The following is a 19,746-nucleotide window of genomic DNA, read 5'->3' as shown; positions in this document are numbered from 1 at the left end:
AATTTCCAACACAGGCTGTATTTTATTCCATCTAACAATCCACGTGTTTGTGTATCATCAAGTCCAGAAATCATCATACCACACCGTCCCAGAAAACCACAACCCTCAACAGGACTCCTTGGTCTTCTGAGTTGAGAATCCGCTTCAGCTGTATGGCCAGTCTTTTTCACAATCTCACTGTGGACATTTGTAGTGGAGTTCACAACCCGGTTGAGACCAGATTTTTTCCTCAACGATGACAGCATTACGTTGGTTTCCATGAATTACGAAGAGCCATTAGACATCTCTGTGTATAGAGTTTTCAGTCATTTTCTGTTCTCTTCAATTCCCGCATACTGTGTTTAAATCACTGTCCTGATATTGGAGACAGTGAGTATAGATTTGAAACCAGAATACAGTTGCATAAACCAGCATCAATCGTATGCAGAAATCTGGACCTAATGAGAATTGTGACATGACACATGCAATTTGGTGTAGGACGAACTGCAAGAGAGATGGCTTCCTTAGCCATAGCGACCTGAACTCACTGCTTAAACAAGTGTGCCCAATAGAAAAAGCATGAGTTACTGGAGGAAGTGGCTGAACTGCGGGGGCAAACGGCTGTGTGCGGGGAAAAGGAGAGTTAGTTGAATTTGCTAGAGTTGTGGGGTGGGTTGGCAGTGGAGGATAAAAGATAATTAAAAAAACAGTGGAAGCACAGAAAACATACAGCCAAAACCATTTCAAGGGCGATAAGGGAAATCCTGTTCTTTTCCACCACCGAAAAAAATTCAAACTCTTCCACTTGGAGAAATGGCACTCAATATACTGCCAGTTTGCACCTAAAATCTCCTAGATAACCAGTCCCAAGTGATTGTGAAAAATATTAGCTGAAACAAACACACATTGACATGATGAAATTTAGATTATCAGATTAAAAAAAACCTGTCTGTTCCCCCCCTTTTTTTTTCTTTTTCTAGCAAACAAAAGGAAGAAACATGAGAGATTTTAACCAATTCTGTTACCAGCTTCATTTTTGCTATTGGTTTTATGAGGGTGAGGGATTTGTTTAACTGTTACAGTGATGGTCACAACATAAACTGTTTAGATAGATGAAGTTTTTGCTTTTTCCTCCTAGACTAAAAGCCATTGACATTATAGACAGTTTTTCTTAAACATGTTGTGTGTGGAAATTATATTTACCTCCTACAATGGTAGGAGGTGTAATGTCTCTTATTTTGCAGTTTCTGCATCCAGTAGAAAAAAAAAAAAAGAGATGGATACTGTAGATGTAGATACTGTGTATGTTGCCATACACAGCTTCTTGCTCAGACTTAACATAATTTCTATTTTTTTCCTGTTTCTGTGAATATTAAATGAGAGAATGAGAAGACTACTTCATTTGAAAGGCTTGTTTAATTTCCCTTCTCTTCATTTGCTTTGTTTACTGAATTACATTTCCACAGGAGAACGGTATGTAGAACTGTCTCCCCTGACTAAATGGTTCAAATGAGCTATGATATAATTCACAACCATGTTTTATTAATAACAACTAAGAAAGAATGTTACTGTGGCTCAAGGTAGTGAATTTCTGCAGGGTTTTATCATTGCGTCCATATTATTGGCAGAACCTTTTAATATTGTGTAACTGTATCTTGACAGAGCTTTTAATAGATACGTAATGTGTCATTAAAAGTTAAGTAAGTAACTATTTCAAGACTTTTAATCAATTGCTCATAAAGAGGCATTTACTTCTTTTAAAGTCAGCACTCAGTTGTATTAATGATTTTTTTAACATATGTCTGTATCTGAGAGGCAAGTTGTAGTCATACGTCATGAAATTTCTTCTTTCAAACCAAATCCCTCCTTTTGGAATGCAAATGGAAAAGATCGCACACTCTCTGCGTTCCTTACTGCTTTTCTGATGAAAAGGTAACGTAAGGACTATATATATATACACTAAGCAAAGAAAGGACTAGATACACTAAAAAGCAATGATAACAGATGTTTTTTTTTCTTCAGACTTTGGCACCTCAACATCATTCATTTGCTGTTTTTCTGTGTACACTATATATATTGTTTAATCAGATAAATGGGAGTTGCCCAAGAAACCAGACCTCAAATTCAAAGGTGAGAGCTCACTGCATACAGGCATCTGTGGGCAAACACACAACTCTGCCAGGAGAAACTCCTTTGCCTGGGAAAAAATTTCCTTGCACTGAAGTGGGGTAAAATTTTCCATGCTAGAGCAAATCTGGGAACATTAAGTTGCGTTGTGTGCCCATGGTTGGTTTTTTTTTTTTCCCCTTAGACATAGCAGATGCATTCCCACGTAAAACCATTTACAACTGATATAAACCACTGGTAAAAACATCTTGGAGGAGAATGTCCATCTGCTTTCAGACGCCACAGAAAAAATGTTGTATTTCTACATACACGTTGATTTTTGAGAACTATGAACAATGATGGGCAGGGAAAGCTGTGATATTTCTCAGCTGAGAAAACTTTTTTTCTTCCATTTCGGGGCAAATCCTTTGCTTGTTGCTGTTAAGTTTTATATATGCCTGAGTATATTATCACATTCGCAGAACTTAAGAAATTTTTCATGTCAAATTTACTTTCATTATTGAACATGTTATACAACGTGGATCACAAAACGTCAGAGAAGAGCCGTCTCAGTGAACTTGACTTTAAAATTTTCTGGCATTATAGTTATTTCTGTTTATTTTTATTGAGAATATATTTTTCTCTACTTGAAGAGCCAAAATTTTTCTTTAGGGAGTGGGTTATTGCGTAAAAAATACAAATTCTTAAAGTTAAGCTTCATGCTGGTAGCGTTATTTTAAAGAATAAGACAGTAACAATTACTTCCTAAAAATATGTTTCCATTAAATAGGAACTACCAAAAAAACTTTTGCTCTCCTTTTCAACTAAACATTAGGATTTCAGTGCTGTTGGCTAGTAATCTGAACTGGAATCACAGAAAATAAAATTCTCAGCTGATTTACTTGTTCAGCAAATGTGGTGGCTTTAAGACAGTTGTAATGGTCAATTTTCTCTGTGTAGAATATTGGCTCACAAATGTTAATTTTGAACTCATGTTCATGTTAATTTTGAACCTATGAAGACTTTGAGAAGGAAGGAAGTCTAAAAAAGTTGTTGATTCACTTACAGGAACAGCTGTTAATGGACCAGTCACCAACTGATTAAAACAAGATTAATTAAACCATCCCTGTAGTGGGAGTATAATTTAAGATGCTAAATTTATAAAGATACAAAAATCCTGTATCACAAGATAAAAGAAGACACATAAGGAAACTTGCCTTTTCTTTTTTTTTTTTTAGTTTAAATTGTTTCCCAAAATCATTTTGTTGAAAACAGTAACTCTCAGTGATTTCAAAGGGGCCACGACTTTACCCATTTTCCTGCCTTGCTCCTCGTTTATTGAATTTGTTAGAAAAACTGTTTCCAGAGAGTGAACAAAGTAATTCATAAACAGGAAAAACTAGTCTGAAACTCTATTAATAACCAACTTATTTTTATTAGAGCAAATACAGTTGTGAAAACTGTACATTGTACATTTTGGGTCAAGAATTATAAATAGAGAAACTCATAGATAAAGAGTTCATTCTCTGACAGCAAGAAACTTTAAATAGACAAAATGACATTATTAAGTACATTGGCAGGCTTCATTGTGCTGTCCAAAATGTAGTGTACAGTATAACAACCAATTATAAATAGCCTTTCATGTAAAATACAGCTGTGCACATTTTAGAAAAATACCAACAATTTGTTTGAGCTTTGTTTTAAAAAAGCTTATAAATCATACATATTTATAAATGGTACTAACATGCTTACTTAAATTTATAAACATTTTCATAAGCTTTGTTACCCATTATTTCCAGAGCATAAAGTATTTTAAATAAACATTTAATAGGAATTAAATACGTCAGTTACAAAATTACCTCTCCATGTAAGGAGACGGGGCTATTTCACTGTTGGACGGACATTTCGTCCATTATGTCAAGGCTTACACAGTAACTTTTAAAATTTTGTTCTTATTTAAAAATTACTTTCCTAAATTTAAAACACAATTTAAATTTTTTTAAAAAATAAATATACAAGTTTTATTTTCATTTGCTCTCTTTCTGCTTTCTTCTTTATCCACACTGGTCAAAACACAGGATTCTCAACATACTTCTGTAAAAAACACCATGGTGTTACTGCCCTGCTCGGAGCTGCTTCGCTGCACAATATTCAGTCCACACCTATGTTACTTTAATATGCTGCATCAAAAGATAGCTTAAGTACTTTGTAAGAATGTTGCCCATTAAACCATGCAAACACTTAGAAAGTTTACAAACAGGTTCAAAAACTATATTGTATGAAAGATTTTCTAATAGAGATAAAAGAAACCATAATACAAGCCCTTTGCTTTTTGTAGCTTTAAATTAAAATATTTACTTGCCAAATGATCACACCACATATTTTCAGTAAATAAGCATGCTTTTGATTAATATAGGGTACAATAATTACAGTATAATGGCACATAAGAAGAAACATGATCATATCATTTGAACAAAGGGCTGTGAAACTACTTAAGACAAACTTTCCAAATGAAAAATTTTGAGGCTTTTTTAATGCTGAGGTAAAATTATAAATGGACTTTAAAGACACTGAAGGCATCAAATTGATAAACAATCACTTAACTTTTCTAAATGCTCTACCTGAATGTATTCAACACAAATCTAGTATTTTAAAATTATGCTAATTTATTATGAGCATTAACTAGCTTAACTGTCATTGGCATTAATGTGCACTCAGACAAGACTTTATTTTAACTGCTGGCAAAATACCTCAGTGTTGAAACATAATAATTCAAATCACCAATTACCACAGCACCAGAATTTAAAAAAAAAAAAAAAAAAAGAAAGAAAAAAAAAGTCAACATGCAAATCCTGTATCTCGTCTTTCTTGGCTTATTCTGATATTCCACCTCCTGTTTAGAATGTGCTGATATCTTAAGATTCTTATTCTTTTATTATGAAAAGTTTTGCTTGCTATTGGCATAAGCATTTGAGCACTTTTAGGAAGATATCAACATCTTAAAATTTTGCAGTCATGGTATATTACTTACTAAACCTTAAAGCAAAACGGCTCTTTAGATTTAGGAAAATTAATTTAAGAATTTTATCTTCGGATTAGAAAAAGATATTGCGTTTTCTGCTTCTGCTGCTAGGCAGAACTGGTAGCTTTCTCCAGGTTGGACTAGACACTATGTTATGGCTATACATCAAATTTCATAAACAACAAATGAACAGAATCATGCACAGGCAAATGAAATTCGATCTCCCAGAACACTGCAGGAGATGTTAAAAGCAGCAGGTAATGGAATAAGACTGGTGACTGATGCTGCTAACTATTTCTTCTAATGAGATAGGAGTGAACGCTGGAATCACTTCCACAGCAACAGAATCCTCTGACCACATTCCTCTGGCAGTCGTTTTCCCATCTCCCCACTAAAAACATCAGACGGTAAAATAGTAAGGCAGCTGTTAGCTTCCATCAACAAAAAGTGCAGCTCCTTACATTTCCAGTTTAGTCACACTCTGCTGGAACAGATGGAGAAGCCAACGCACTTCACTGGCGGGGCTGCTTCAGCAGATTATTTTGTTTGTTTTCCAACGTGGCTGCTTGCTTCAGCTTTCAGAGGACCCCAAAGCCACAAGCCATCAGCAGAGAAACTGATCTGGGCCCCTGGCTGAATTTTCCAAGTTTCATCTCTCTTGCGTCCCATCCTAATTCCAAGCCTCCTTCCCTGTGTCTGAGTATGACAGGTGCCATTTAAAAGGCTGATGACACAACTGCAGAGAACTGTGGGCTAACACCACTAGTTGTCATGACTTCACTGAAGGGTCAAAACAGTTACATTATTAAATAACTATGTTGAATCACATTCAGGCATAGCTAAAATTAAAGTAGGGAACATTAAAAGTAGACAAAGAAAGTAAATCTTTATTGTTTGAGGTGGGGTGGATATGGTGATTTTATATGAAAACAAGACCTTTCTTACCTTTCCTAATTCCAATCAAGTTAGAAAATGGACAAAAAGAATGGCTAAACCAATATTCAACAGCATTACCAGGGCGATCATGACTGAGTTAGGGCCCTGAAAATAAAATAAAGATATCAGAATTAACGCAACTTTCCACACAGCGCACAGCAATGAACGTGACCTGACTTGATCATTTCTACCTCTTTTGATCTTGCTCTGAAAGATTACCTAAATATTAAAGATACAGACTCTGCTCCTGAAACATAGCCATTACCTGTTGTATTCAGGTGAGCTAAATGAAACCTGTGTGAAAATGAGCTGGATAAATATAGGTGAGAGTTTATTATTACACTGTTCTTAATCACACTCAAATTAAACCATCTGATGAATATAACTGCATAAACAAATGAAAACAAACCCGTTAACACAAAACCAGTATCAGCTTAAAATAAAGCAAAACAAAGAACTTGAACTACTTTAGGAAAGCCGGAGCACTGTTCTTCATCTTTACAGCAGGTTCCTTCTCTAATTCCAAACCATTTCAAAACAGACATGACAATGTGTTTTATGAAAAGAATACCCTTTTTTTGATAACCAAAGGGAAAAAAAAGTTACTTACCATTGCACTAACATACTTAGCAATGTTTCCATTACAGGTTAAAAAACAATTTTACACCTGCAAAATTAAACTTGTTTTGATTTACTCTGACACTTATCTTACAGACCTATGTACTGAAGAAATGAAAATTCAAAATACTCCTTCCCTTCCTAGCTAGAGCAAAACTTGGTTAGGAAACTTAATCATTACATAATTTTGGTCTTTCTGTGAAGCCAGGGAACGAAGTTTTTAATTCTTGATACATTTTTTTAAACACGGGTGCTTTCTAATGAGTAACTTGAAATAATGTCCTGAACAGATGGAAATCCTCAATTCTTCTGTTCTCCTCTTAACATATTTGGTTTACTACAAGGTATTTTCACAAAGATTTGTATACACTTACATTTTAAGGTTGCACATTTACTGTAAGTAGAAACAGGAAAACTCTTCACTCAGACAATACTTTCCTAAATCACAAAAAAGCCCACCAAAAAATCTCTGCAGAAAACTATCTTCTGAGCTACATAAGAATCACCGGCTTGCATAAGAAGGTACCTATTTCATTAGAAATGACATAATTTTTTTCACTTTCCACATGAGGCATGCCTTGCAGAAGTTCATTATGTATCATGACAATGCTAACATTAGCCATATAATTTCTGGAATGCTAAGGTGTAAGAACTTGCTATTATTAATTTGCTGCAGCAGTGTAACTGGGAAGCTATTGAATAGTACTTGTGTCATTATTATATCACATGCTCTCATCCTGAAACAGTCTCATTAAACACTTTCTACCAGAACTTTTACACAGTAGTTAAGATGGCAGGCCAGATGCGGACTGCTAAGTTTTTGCATAAGTCACAAAATATGTTATGTCAAGTACTCCTTAAATCTCTGGGGAGTCTAAACCCAATCAGCACCTCTATCCATAAAAGCCATAAAGTTCCCTTTGCATCTATTCAGAGGTATCTGTTCACATGCTGAGGAACAAGGTGTTCCAGTTCAAACAATGATTGAGACTATCAGGTTGCTAATTAAATGTTGCCATAGGGGTAATGGTATGGGCATTTACTTAATGGCAGAATGTCTAAAATATTCACTAGGAAATTGAAGACTAGGTTTAACGTCACCTTAGTCAGAGAGATTTTGAATAACAAGTTCCCGCTTACCAGTGGTATGTTTTAACCATCGGGTCACAGAACAGAAGTGGAACCATGTTCCTTCCTTCTTACTGGAAGTGAGCCACTATGTGCCAAAGAATACGAGACACTTGGTGACAGAGAACAGGCATAAAAGGAAAGTATGACTCCAGATATGGTTACGTTTCTGACCACAGCACTGTAAGCAGCCTCGCTGTAGTAGTGCGTAACTCAAGGTTAATTTCTTCTTTCTCTTTCTGGCACTGTGTCCTGGTTTTGGCTGGAACAGTAGGTGGTATAGTGCGGTCACAATTGTGCTAACTGGGGTACTTCTATGCTTTTCTACTGTGAAGGAAATCCAAGTTGCCATCAGGATTCCCACCAAATGAATTTGCCAATTCTGAGATTTATGCATGAAAGCCATATTGGAAGACTTTGAGCAATAAAGCATGTTTTACTTGAAACAACAACTACTTTGAGAATCTCTCAGTTTTGCTGTCTTGGAATGACAGTGTCAACACCCTTAGAGTGGACCTTCCATTTAATGACTTCTTTTGAAAAAAAAAATCCCAGAATCTCATGACAAACAAGAATAGTACATACATGCTAATGTTACATATCTCTCTACAGGAAGTGTGATTACACTATTAATTTCCGCTAAGATTTGGATTCAGCATCTTTCTCTCCAGTGCTGAGACACTGGAACAGGTTGCCCAGAGAAGCTGTGAATGCCCCATCATTGGAAGTGTTCAAAGTCAGGTTGGATGGGGCTTTGAGCAACCTGATCTAGCGAAAGATGTCCCTGCCCATGGCAGGGGGGGTGGACTAGATGATCTTTAAATGTGCCCTCCAACCCAAACCATTCTATGATTTTATGATTCTAATAGGGACTCCCTGTGTGATCAAAATCAGGTCAATAATTCCTTCATAGTTTGGGATTCCCACCTAAAGATTTTACAGTTATACTGCACCAGGAATTGCAAGGAACTGTAAAAGAGATCATTGCCTAATACCATTAAAATTCACTGGGATTTGGCCGTCTAATGCTTTGCGTATTTGAATATAACGTGGAAAGCAAGTGGATTTACTACTGTTGAAGAAAAATTTGGACTAAGGCAACTTCACAGGAGCCAGGAACTCATTCATTACCTGAAATATATCCTGAAACAGCATCCTGATAGCTGCAAGACAGCTTTTGGCTGAATGGCAAGTTGGGACTGCAGCTCAAACAGCAACTTGGTATCATTCATGCACAGTCTTACAGGATTAAGCTTGGTAGAGGGAGAGGGGAGTTCTCTATTGATGCATCTGTCAATCAGGTTAGGAACAACAATCTCACCACAATAACGTTAGATAAATTAGGCTAAAAAACCTAGGGTCTACGGTCTGAATTACGAAATCTCATCTACAAAGACAGAAGAAAGTGACACCTTAAGAACTGGGTTGTTGATTTTATATGAAGATCGATGAAAAATGTGTTATCTGTTTATGATAATGAGTCTATGCTTTATACAAGGAAGTAAATCTCTCCTTTGACCCGCTATGTGCATTTTGTTTCCTCTTCTGATAACTATAACTTTCAGCCCAAAGCAGAATTTCTGGATGTATTAAAAAATGGTCAAACAGTATTTGTGGAGCACATGGTTATTATGCAATAAACTACTACCTGTGTTGTAGACACCTATGAAATGAGCATTTAATGCTTTAAGACGAATACCATAAATAAGACTTTAGTGTCCTGCAAGGGCTTAAAATAGCAAAAGCCAAAATTAGTCTGAACAGCCGAAGAGTGACTAGAACAGGTGCACTAAAGAAGCTGTAGCAGAAAAACTCCAGTCCTGCTTAAAAACTGCTCTTTCAGCTTGTAGTAAGTCAGACACTTACGCAGTTAAAAATATAACCACACTATTAGTTTTCATTTGGGGAGGGAAGAAAGTTTTTTTCCAAAAATTAGTGCCAGGAAGTATTAAGACTAGTCTTGTAATCCCATTGCCTTAGGAATGTCCATTAAAATTAGCATAAAGTTCTTGCTCAGAGGTTTTTTTAGGATCAGGCAAATACTGATCTATTTTTCCAACATCATGGTAGTTATATCCCTTACTAACTGGATGTTAAGCGAACAAACAGAAGCACACTGGGTAACATTCAGCAAAACATAATGATTTTAGATACAGGTAAAAACCAGGCTCAACTCTCTGTGTGGCTTAAAAATCTTTTCCTACAAAATGAAAAAATGACAATATAGTAGAATACTTGTGCCTGGGCTTGCACCTGACCTAGGGCAACACATGGACATGTATCAGGCAAATAAAATGGGTATCCATGAATGTACACTACAATGGTATTTTTTTGCAATTCAATCCTACTTTTTTACCCAAATCCAAGACAATCTCAAATTAGCTCATATTCAAGGTGGGATAGCAGAATGCAAGCTGATACTGGGGCTAGAGGCTGCTAACGAGCAATTAGAAACAACAGTTAGTACTGGTTCGTGGTCAAGTGTCTCTGTGCACACTTCACACTGTCGTAATTACAAGATAATTTGAAGGTGCCTAATTCTCAGTGAAAAAAGGATTTATTAGGGTAAATGCCTGTGAACAAACAGCTGTTTTGGAGCAGCTGACGAACGGTGACTTTGTCATCGTGCTTTATGTATGTTTTCACCTTGATAAAACTATGACTCTTTCTTATGAGCTTTGAAATGATTCTAAACGTTGATTTTTGAACATTAGAAAATAAGTACATAGAGAAACACATTTATACATGTGGCATAAGAAGTATGTGCTGATATTTTTCAAGTATAATGCCAGACATGGGGATATCTAGAGAATCAATACTGTTCCTATCACTAACTTATTGCACAGATGATATTCAATGACATTCTTAAGGATGAAACAGATTCACAGAAAATACGAAACATGGATTTTACTAAAACAGCTGCTGCAGACTTTTCTGTAAATAAAGTTGGTTAAAGTTCTTAATCCAAATTGAAGTTTATGTTTCATTCAGATGTGAGAAATGGCTTTGATTTAGATACATGGAAGAACTGAAAGTCTTACATTCTGTATCTATGATCTTAATGCATTATCACTGGCAACTTGGAAAAAGCACAGCACAATTTTATACAGCACTTTCAGATAATCTAATGAAAGTGCTCAATAAATGTTATAGATTCATTTTTGCATTCCAAAACCATGTTTTCTCATTCTCTTTTCATGGGAGTGAGAGTTCTTTTCTCTTTATATTCCTTAATAAATATATTTTTAAACTTTTATGGAGGATCTAATGCAGATTTACTTTCAAACCACAACAAAATAATTTGTCAGGATGACTATAAAGCAACTGCAATTACTGACTAAAACAAAGTAATTCCCCAGTGCAAGCCCTAGAATTCTGAAGTTTCTCAACACTCAGAAGTGTTTGGGATAAAGAGAAGTACACTAATCTGGCTTCTCCCCACTAACTGCACACTCTTAGGTTAGCCACTGTGTAACTCCAGCACACTATGGAGCTCAGTCCAGGAGCACTGCAGAACAGGCTACTGTTTTTCTGAAGTTGAAAGGCGATACTAAAAATTAAAAAAGAAAAGTCTCCAGGCAATGTTAACAGTCATTTTGCACTAAGTCTCTCCCTCAGTCTGCTAGACCAGTAGGCTACTCCTTTCTGCTTTAATTGTTGTAGGATTTTTACTCATTTGAGCATTTTAAAGAAATAAGCATGTAGGAAATTTATTTTATAAGGGCAAATTTATAGACACATATGGAAGACATCTCTGAAAAAAACACATACATCTACATATATCTTAAAATGCCAGTATATTAAAAACGAGTTCCTAAACTCTACCTTCCTTCCTTATTGAAATGCTGATAATAAGAATAATGCAATTAGGGTGCTCCAAATGAAGCAGAGGGACAGTTGCCCGATGACCTGTAATATCAATAAACAAACAGTAGCTAATGCACAGTATCTCATCACTTTTTCATCTTTCCTGATAATAGGCTATAGGTTCACAGTCCTTATCCTGATTATTCTAGAAGATCAATAAACTGCTGTTTAGGTACCCTGCTTGGTTTCCGGAGGTGAAGACTCCCTCAGCTCCAAACCATTATTTGGTTTGGATGGAATACAGGAAAAATAAGGACTATTTCTAGCCATTTATTTTCACCAAAGCTGAACAAAAAATTCCAATCCAGGCTAAAATTCTGTGCATGCTCACTCAACATTTACAAGCCTGACAGCTTTGTGTTACCCTACATAGGAGTCATATCTGTGAGATTTGAAAGGTTAAAGGGCTGCTATCAGCTGTAATACAGATTTGCAGATTACAAAACCAGTGTGAACATCTACTTTGATCCCCACAAAACAGAATATAAGCTTCCCGCTGAACTAGAGGATATCATCTTGGCAAAATGCTCATTATCGAACTATTCAGTGACAGCTCCAAAAACTCAGCATCTGAAAACCGATGTTACATTGAATTAATATTATTAAAAGCAACTTAAAACAAGACTTTTATCTAAAACTGTCCAGCTGTTGGATCTTCTTACACATTTGCCTGTTAGCTTGGGAAACTATTTTATAAAGTGTACTTACAGAAAGTGATTTAATGTGTCAGATCTTTTTGTCTCGAATCTTTCATTGTAAGATATGTTTTAATCATTCTTGCAGCTCTTTGTGGGACTTTCCCTTAAGGTTTTTTTCATTTTAAATCCCTGATTTATGGACACTGTATTTTATTCCAGAAGTGGTTGCACCAGTGCCAACACCAGATAAAACAGACTCCCATGTACTCTTTGCTTAATCTTTCCTGTTGATAAATCTAAGGATTATATTAACATCTCTGAACAACAGCAGCAGACTGGGAGCTGATGCTCAGTTGCCTCTCTTGTTCCTGATCCACCAACCTTTTGCAGTTCCGATCCTGCATGGCCAGGCTCTATTAACTGTCTTTCAATACAATCTTACATTTTGCTGTGCTGCACATGGATAGTTATATTTGCATCTTTCTTAGCAGGTGATTTGGATCAACTTGTATTGGTGATCCGTTGTTTTCATTATTTATCAGTTTCCTGTTCTCTGTAAACTACATGGGTAATACTTTTACGTCCTCTTCCATGTCATTAATAAGAATGTTAATAAAATAGAGCAGCAGAATTAATCCAAGAATGACCTCACCAGAATAATACCAAATTACTGATGTTTTTCTAATTACTTTTTGAGAACCACAAATTTATTTTAATGTGACATTTAGCCTTTGCATTACTCTGGCTTCCTTGTCAGAATAAATTAACTGTGTAAAATCAAATCAAGTGACCTTCTTGACTGAGGATATGATTCCTCTGTCACACCTGAAGATGTCAAATTTGTTTGACAAGATCTTTTACAATGCATGTTAGTCTTACACTTCTTTATTTTTAAATTCTTTATTACTGAAGTCTGGTGTCAGTTATTCAGCTGTTTGAGAGATCTCTGCTAGGCTATCTGGATCTCATTAAATGGGTCATTCTGTATTCTGTTTATCCCGTCAATAATGACACACTATTTTTTTTCTACTGGAGTACCAAAAATGATTCAAAAAAAGAATGCCTATAAAAAAGAAACATTATGACAATTATCTAGACCTCTTCATTCACTAAAGGTTAACTTTAGGATCTACAACTAACATTTTCCTGAGTTTCTCTTGGCCCAGAAATAATTTTATCATCATCAGAGATTCTGAATTTGATAAACTGGCTTTTTCTTCCAACAAGGAATAGAAATGCTATTAGTCATCTATCCTTTTCTGCATAACTATTGATAGTTCTATTATTTCTAAATAATAATGGGATTCAGATTCACACTGATCTGAATGTATAGTTTTAAAACACCTTCTCCATTTCCTGACGAAAAAGAAAGTACAATTTTTCACGTCACTGTAAAATGCAAGCATTGTTAGAAGTATGCATTTTAAAACAGTTTATATTTTGATGCAAATTGCCTGTTTTTAGAGCCTACAATTAACACAGAGAAGAAAATTAAAATGGGAGATTGTCTGGACTGGGTCAGACCACAGGCCAGCATCCCATCTCCAACAGTAGTCAAAAGTAGACCTTTTGCTCTTTTGGGGAAGAGCATGAGTGTAACTCCCAGTACTGCCCAATTATCCACTGAAGTACAACGAACTTTATTTTTGGGGGCGAGGGGGAAATATATATGTATATATGTATATCTGCAAATATGTATCTGCACACACACAAAATGCACATATATATACATACACACACTAATACACACACTAACACACTTTTGTGTTTATGGATCCAATAGGGATTCATGTCTCAAAAGTCTGTCAGTATCTAGCTATCAACTATCCCTTCCCAGTTTTCAAAAAGGATAATATAAAGGACTGGAATATTTGTTCCTCACTCCAGTCTGGTGTAGTGGGTTCTAGCTGGCAGACTGTATCCAGATGAAGAATTGACAGAAGTGAGCTTTGCCTGTCTTCAGGTTGCAAAGCTCAGCACTAGGAGGCAAAAGGGCAGTGAAAGTGAAAAGGTTTCTTGCAGTACTCACCGAGCTGTTTTCTACTTCTTTTGTCACTGCTGAATGTGACTCATTATTAGCTGGGTTCTTTGGTGCAGCAAATTCTGGTTTCTTAATTTTTGTGTCAGGTTTGTTTTCTTTGGCATCTGGCTTACCCCCAGATCTAGCAGGACTTGGCTTCTGCGAGGGTGGTATCCGTGCAAGTGTTGTCGGTGATGGGTTGACATACTCATCTTCCTCCCTGAGCTCCTGTGGAAGCACTGTTGGATTCATTTTTACATAATAGCCATGGTAGTGACCATGCAGCTCCCCATTCTCTGTGCTGATGGGATTGTGATGAGCTGAAAACTTTGGCTGGTGTTTCACAGCTACTTCCTCCTTCATTGGTGCTTTTGAATATAAAGGCTTGTTAATTGTGGGTGTTATATTCTCAGTGGCTAAAAGCTTTTTTTCTTGACTGAGTCTTGCCCCAGAAGTGGAGCTTTGCCTTTTCAGTTGTTTTGAAGGAGAAGGCTCAGAAGAAAGAGGAGGACTATGCCTTGGACTTGCTTCTGGGGTTTGAGGGGGTGTAGTACCTTTTCGATAAAAGTGAGGTGACTCTTTTGGGGTAGGTGGCTTTTCCTGAACTTTTTCTTCAGATTTTTCTTTCACCTCCATTCCTTCTTGAAATTTTTGTTTGATATAATCAGGGCCTGAAAAATAGTGTAATAGAAATATTATGATTAAAACAAAAGTAAGACTTCACAGTAAAACTATTGCATTGGGATGTCAGACTGGACTGCCTTGCTAAAATGCTGGCAGGGGCGGGTGTTACCAAAAATTCACTGACATCCGTAGTGATTTACTCTAAATTGCTCAGTAGTTAAAGTTACTGTACTTTTTGGTAATTGTTGGGACTACTTACTAATTTGGTTCAGTCACTTTATGTCTTCAGCTTTGCAAAGGGTCATAGGACATAAATTGTCTCTGAGTGAAGTCTGAGAGACTGAACACAGACTTACCTTACATACCTCCCCTTCTTTCTTTTTCTGAGGCATGTGTTGAGGTATATTTTGCTTTTTTACCCTAATCTATTTAACTTCTACCCTCATGATCATAGTATCTGTTTGACATGGACATAATTAACCATCAGAATGAAACGTCTCTTCTGCCCTTATAACCTACAGGAAATAGGGCCTGAATCACTTTTTTTCCATTTGTGTGAATGTTAGCTTGTCTTATATACATATATATGTACCTTGAACTCTGACACACTGGCTTTGTCTTCCTAATCAGATCACTTACCATACAAAGACCCAGGTTAACCACTCTAGTCGGTGACACAATTCGGCTTAGAAGCTAGGAAGACAAATTCTCTCACATTCACTAGGGAAACGCTTACAGAGTAGCTAGTATGAAGAATATCCTCCCCCCAAATCTTAGCTAAACACCCATGAGGACATTCACCACTAGGACTCACTTATCAAGGTGCATTTCTATGCAGTTGTTTACATAAAGACAAGCTGGCTGAGATGCTTTGCTCCAGGTTTTGGTTGTCTGATTTAGCAGTTCAATGCTAAGACTTCAGCAAACACTCTGTTGAAGAAACAAAATTGCTGTAAATCTGTCTGTATTGTGGGCAGTGTTTTCTATTCTTCTTCCTAGAGGCCATATCCCAGATTCCAGGATCAGGTCCCGTAAGACATCAGAAGCTGGGGAGCTCTGTGAACAAAGAACTGCAGCGATCTTTCTGTCCATTCAATAATGGCTTCTGCCAAATACATTGCAACTGTTTCTCCACTTCTATCTTTGCTAGCCCCATTACTTTCCTTTCATTTTTTTATCTTCTGAAAGTGAGGCTTATCTGTGTTTTATGTCATAGAGAAATTCTGTGCCCAGAGAAGAATGTCTGCACACATTTTTCTGCTTTTGAGTTTAAAAGAGGCTCCAGCTGTGTTAGGCAGATACAGTGTTTTTACAGATGCCAGAAGAATATGCATCACTACACAGCACTAAGATGAGAGGAAGGAAGAGCAGCATGAAGTTTTTTGGAAGTTACTGAGTCATCTGGTAAGTAAGCATTGCTGAGGAGAAGAACTGTCTTTTGAGCAGGAAAATCACAACATTTTTGGCATCTCTGAAAACCAGGGGTGGAAATATGTAGCTGTTGAGAAAGAAGGCTGGACGTAGACAAGCTAGGATTTGTTCTCAAACGACATTTGAGGAGTTAAGCCTGCACAGAGGGAGAGGACTAGAGGCTTGGTTCTTATGGCTTTTTATAATCTTCCTGGTAAAAGGGACAGGCAGCACAACACAAATTAAAAGTTGCCATACATAAAGTTACAGTTATGATTACCATTCACAAAATTCTCCGTCAGATAGGGGATTTCCTTCTGTCTTTGCTGAGATGCATAAGGTTCTGCTGAGGGTTTTAACAAGTATAAACTTTGGTTTTCTTCTCTTTTCATATGGGATACAATTAGGGATGTAAAGAGAAAAGGATAGGTAAAAGAGCTCTGCCTAACCTTTAAGCCCAAGCCATGGAGCTGTCAAATTGCAATGGTTATTTATTATGGACACATCCACATCCACATTAGCTTGCTCCTTATGACTGCTGTGGTGAGAGCATCCCAACTGGAATACCATCTCTTCAGCCTTACAATGCTGCTCAAATGGCATCTTATCTGTTCCTCACCTATCTAGAAAAATCACATCCTGTGACAGCTCTCCACTGCCCAATATATATAAAGATATGACTTTTACTAATATCTGATGGCACTTGATGGACCGAAGGCACTTTCATAAGTAACACATCTGGGCCTCAGAAATGTCACCCCTCTCCACTGTGTCCTACGATCAACTACAAGCCTCCCAAGGCTGGCCAGAGGGACTCACTCTCCTCCCGAGACCTCCGAACTGTGTTGGAATTTCTGAAACAAGAAGGGAGACAGGTCTCAGCTGCCCATGTCTCCACAAGAGACTGGTAGAGTGAAAACCAAAACACTTAAACCAAAACAAAAATATCGTCTTTAACTGGAGCTTCCCAAAGAAGTTAAGTGTCAACAGGCTAACAATGCCATATTTTTACGGGGTATTTGGCAATATTTGATGCAAAGTGACACTGAGCCCCACCAGAGAAAGCTGTAGCCATCTGCATCCAAGTAACGTCTGAGGATGTCTGACCAGACATTCAGCAATTGTCTTAATGTAACACAGCAGCCCTCTCTCCCACCCCCCAATACATCACATATGGCTATTAGAGATACATCCCTTGCCTCCAGTCTTGCCAGGCAGGTCTTTCCAACACTCAAATTCTTGGCTCTATACTGAAGTTAGTTTTGGAGATTGTCCAAGGACTTTTTTTATGTCTGTTCACTATATTCAGTACAATCAGATTATGCACCTGTCTGAACCACTGACTCCAAGCAGCAAGAACACAGTTGCCATTCCCTTCTGAGGACTAAGAATACTTGTCAGGACTTACCTTGTCCCCTTCGTTAAAGGCATTATCTAACATTACAGACAAGAGCAACAGTGTCCTTTTTCTTCAGCGTAAGAGCACTCTACAGCACAAGTTTAAAGGAACCAGGGCCAAGGGAATTTGGAAAGGGAGTCGCTAACATCTAATCCTACGAGATTTCTCAGCTGCCTGATCTTAATGAGGAAAAGAATAGGATTTGAGCGTGGGAAGAAAGTAAGGTGGAATTATCTGTCTAGGAAATAAACACAGAGTTCTGTTCTTCAGTTTGCAGCTCAAGCAGCCAATAGATATATTCCTAGACATGATATGCCTGAGTGCCTAAGAAGAATCTGGTCTGGAAAGCAGAACCAATAAATATTTTTTAACCAAGTAAAGATAAGCTTTCTTTGTGGGTGAACCTGTGTGTTTTCTTATGGTGATGTGCTGGCCCTGCTACTCTTGGTTCAAAATTGATGCAGCTCTTTGCTGGCTGAAGGTCAGCCACAGAGCGGTTTTGGCCTACACAGGACTGTGTGGATGTGTGCGATACACGCACGTAGAGTCTCATACTGTCTGCTGGCCTGCTTGAACAGCATTTCATTGATGGCTGTGAGGTGAAGGAAGCTTTGGTTTGGTTGCAGAGACACTCATAGTTTTTCTAAATCTAGAATTTCTTGTGCAGTTCTTGTGTAACATGTCCTTCCTCCTGGAAGGGCTCCAGTGATGTGACAGCATGGCCAACCCCATAAATGAGAAGAGAAGGGTGCCCTGGTTCTGCCATAGCATTTTTAGAGAAGTGACAGCCGCATGCTTTCCCCCATGGCCTAGTCAGGTATACATATTGGCAGCATGGGGCTGTTTCAGGATTGTGGCTCAAGCAGTGTCTGAAAATGTCATCTTGCAGGACACTGTAAATGCAGCCAGTGTTTCCCAAGGAGGCTAAGAAGAGACCTTGTGCCTTATCAGCTCAGGATGAAATCTGAAACTTGAGAGGGATTGCAGAATGCATCTAGGATAGTGAGGAAAAAGGGGTACATATATATTTATATAGACAAGCTTCAAGCCATACTCCTGCCTATTCAATCCAGCCAGTTTCATGTATTTTGGCCTCTTTGCGAAAGAGAAAAGATGAGGATACAGGAAAAGGGTGGGACTGAATGAGGACGAGCTCAGGAAGTGCCAAAGGCACAAGGATTCCTTACAGTAGGGCTGGTGATCCTTCAAGGAGCAATTCTGAATTCCATAGTCAATACGCATAACTGAGTAATCTGCCATAAATCTCATTTCCATAATTTTGCCTCATTTTTGTATAACTATTTCTATATTCTCAAAATTATTAAGTTAATACTTCTTTTAATTGGCAAAAAGGGGTTCCATAGTAACACATCAACCAAATAAAAAATTCTGCTGTTTTGTGGCAGGACTGCAGGACAATGCATTTTCAAGTAACACAAGAACACTTCTGTAGTTTTCTAATATAATAAAGTAACAGAGTAGTTAGTAATTTACAGAATTAAAATATACTAGAATATTGAATTTAAAATAGTACTATGTAAAGTAAAATATACTATATTCTAGTACATTTTAGTTCTGTATAGCACTATTTTCTTCAAGAGTTAATCCACTGCATCCTGCTCTTTTGCAACTTTCCATGTACTCCTGTATGACCTTGGACACATTATAACAGCTTACTTGGCCCACATGTAAAAAGAAGTATGCAGTGGACACACAGGTTTAAAAGCTTTTCCCTGAACCAATATAGTTTAAGAAGGGGAACTCTGTTGATATCAACAATTTCCACAGGAAACATTTTCTCAGTGCCAGATGCATTCCTTCTTAGAGGGAATGTTGTGAGAAATTCCACTAGGACTCCACCAGAAACTCTACTCCCTGGGAGCAGCAAAGAAGTTTTAGGAGAGTAGGTTTCTCTGAGCTAAGCTTGAGACACTATGCAATGTGAGAGCCTCTTATCATACTAAGACAGAAGATGCCTATTCCTGCAGCCCTGGACTCG

At 37.3% G+C, this 19,746-nt stretch overlaps 1 protein-coding gene across 5 annotated transcripts in view; it reads right to left on the bottom strand.

Annotated features, from left to right (window-relative positions):
• Window positions 1–3,500: 3,500 nt before the first annotated feature.
• JPH1 (junctophilin 1) overlaps window positions 3,501–19,746 on the bottom strand; it is an 85,470-nt gene continuing 69,224 nt past the window's right edge. Inside the window, exons 4-6 of one of the 5 annotated variants that reach the window (XM_075141619.1) lie at window positions 14,324–14,985; window positions 6,053–6,148; window positions 3,501–5,887 (exon numbers count right to left, since the gene is read on the bottom strand). In XM_075141619.1, coding sequence (XP_074997720.1) covers window positions 6,068–6,148; window positions 14,324–14,985 — 743 coding nt within the window. In that variant the 3' untranslated portion in view covers window positions 3,501–5,887; window positions 6,053–6,067. Of the gene's footprint in view, window positions 6,149–14,323; window positions 14,986–16,985; window positions 17,203–19,746 lie in introns of those variants that run through there. The other 4 variants (XM_075141620.1, XM_075141621.1, XM_075141618.1 and 1 more) reach the window with 4 other exon arrangements.

Source organism: Calonectris borealis, chromosome 2 (assembly GCF_964195595.1).
Source record: "Calonectris borealis chromosome 2, bCalBor7.hap1.2, whole genome shotgun sequence".
In the NCBI taxonomy this organism is placed as follows: domain Eukaryota; kingdom Metazoa; phylum Chordata; class Aves; order Procellariiformes; family Procellariidae; genus Calonectris; species Calonectris borealis.
The sequence above is the reverse complement of the archived record's forward strand: the minus strand, read 5'-3'. Positions and strand labels throughout refer to the sequence as shown.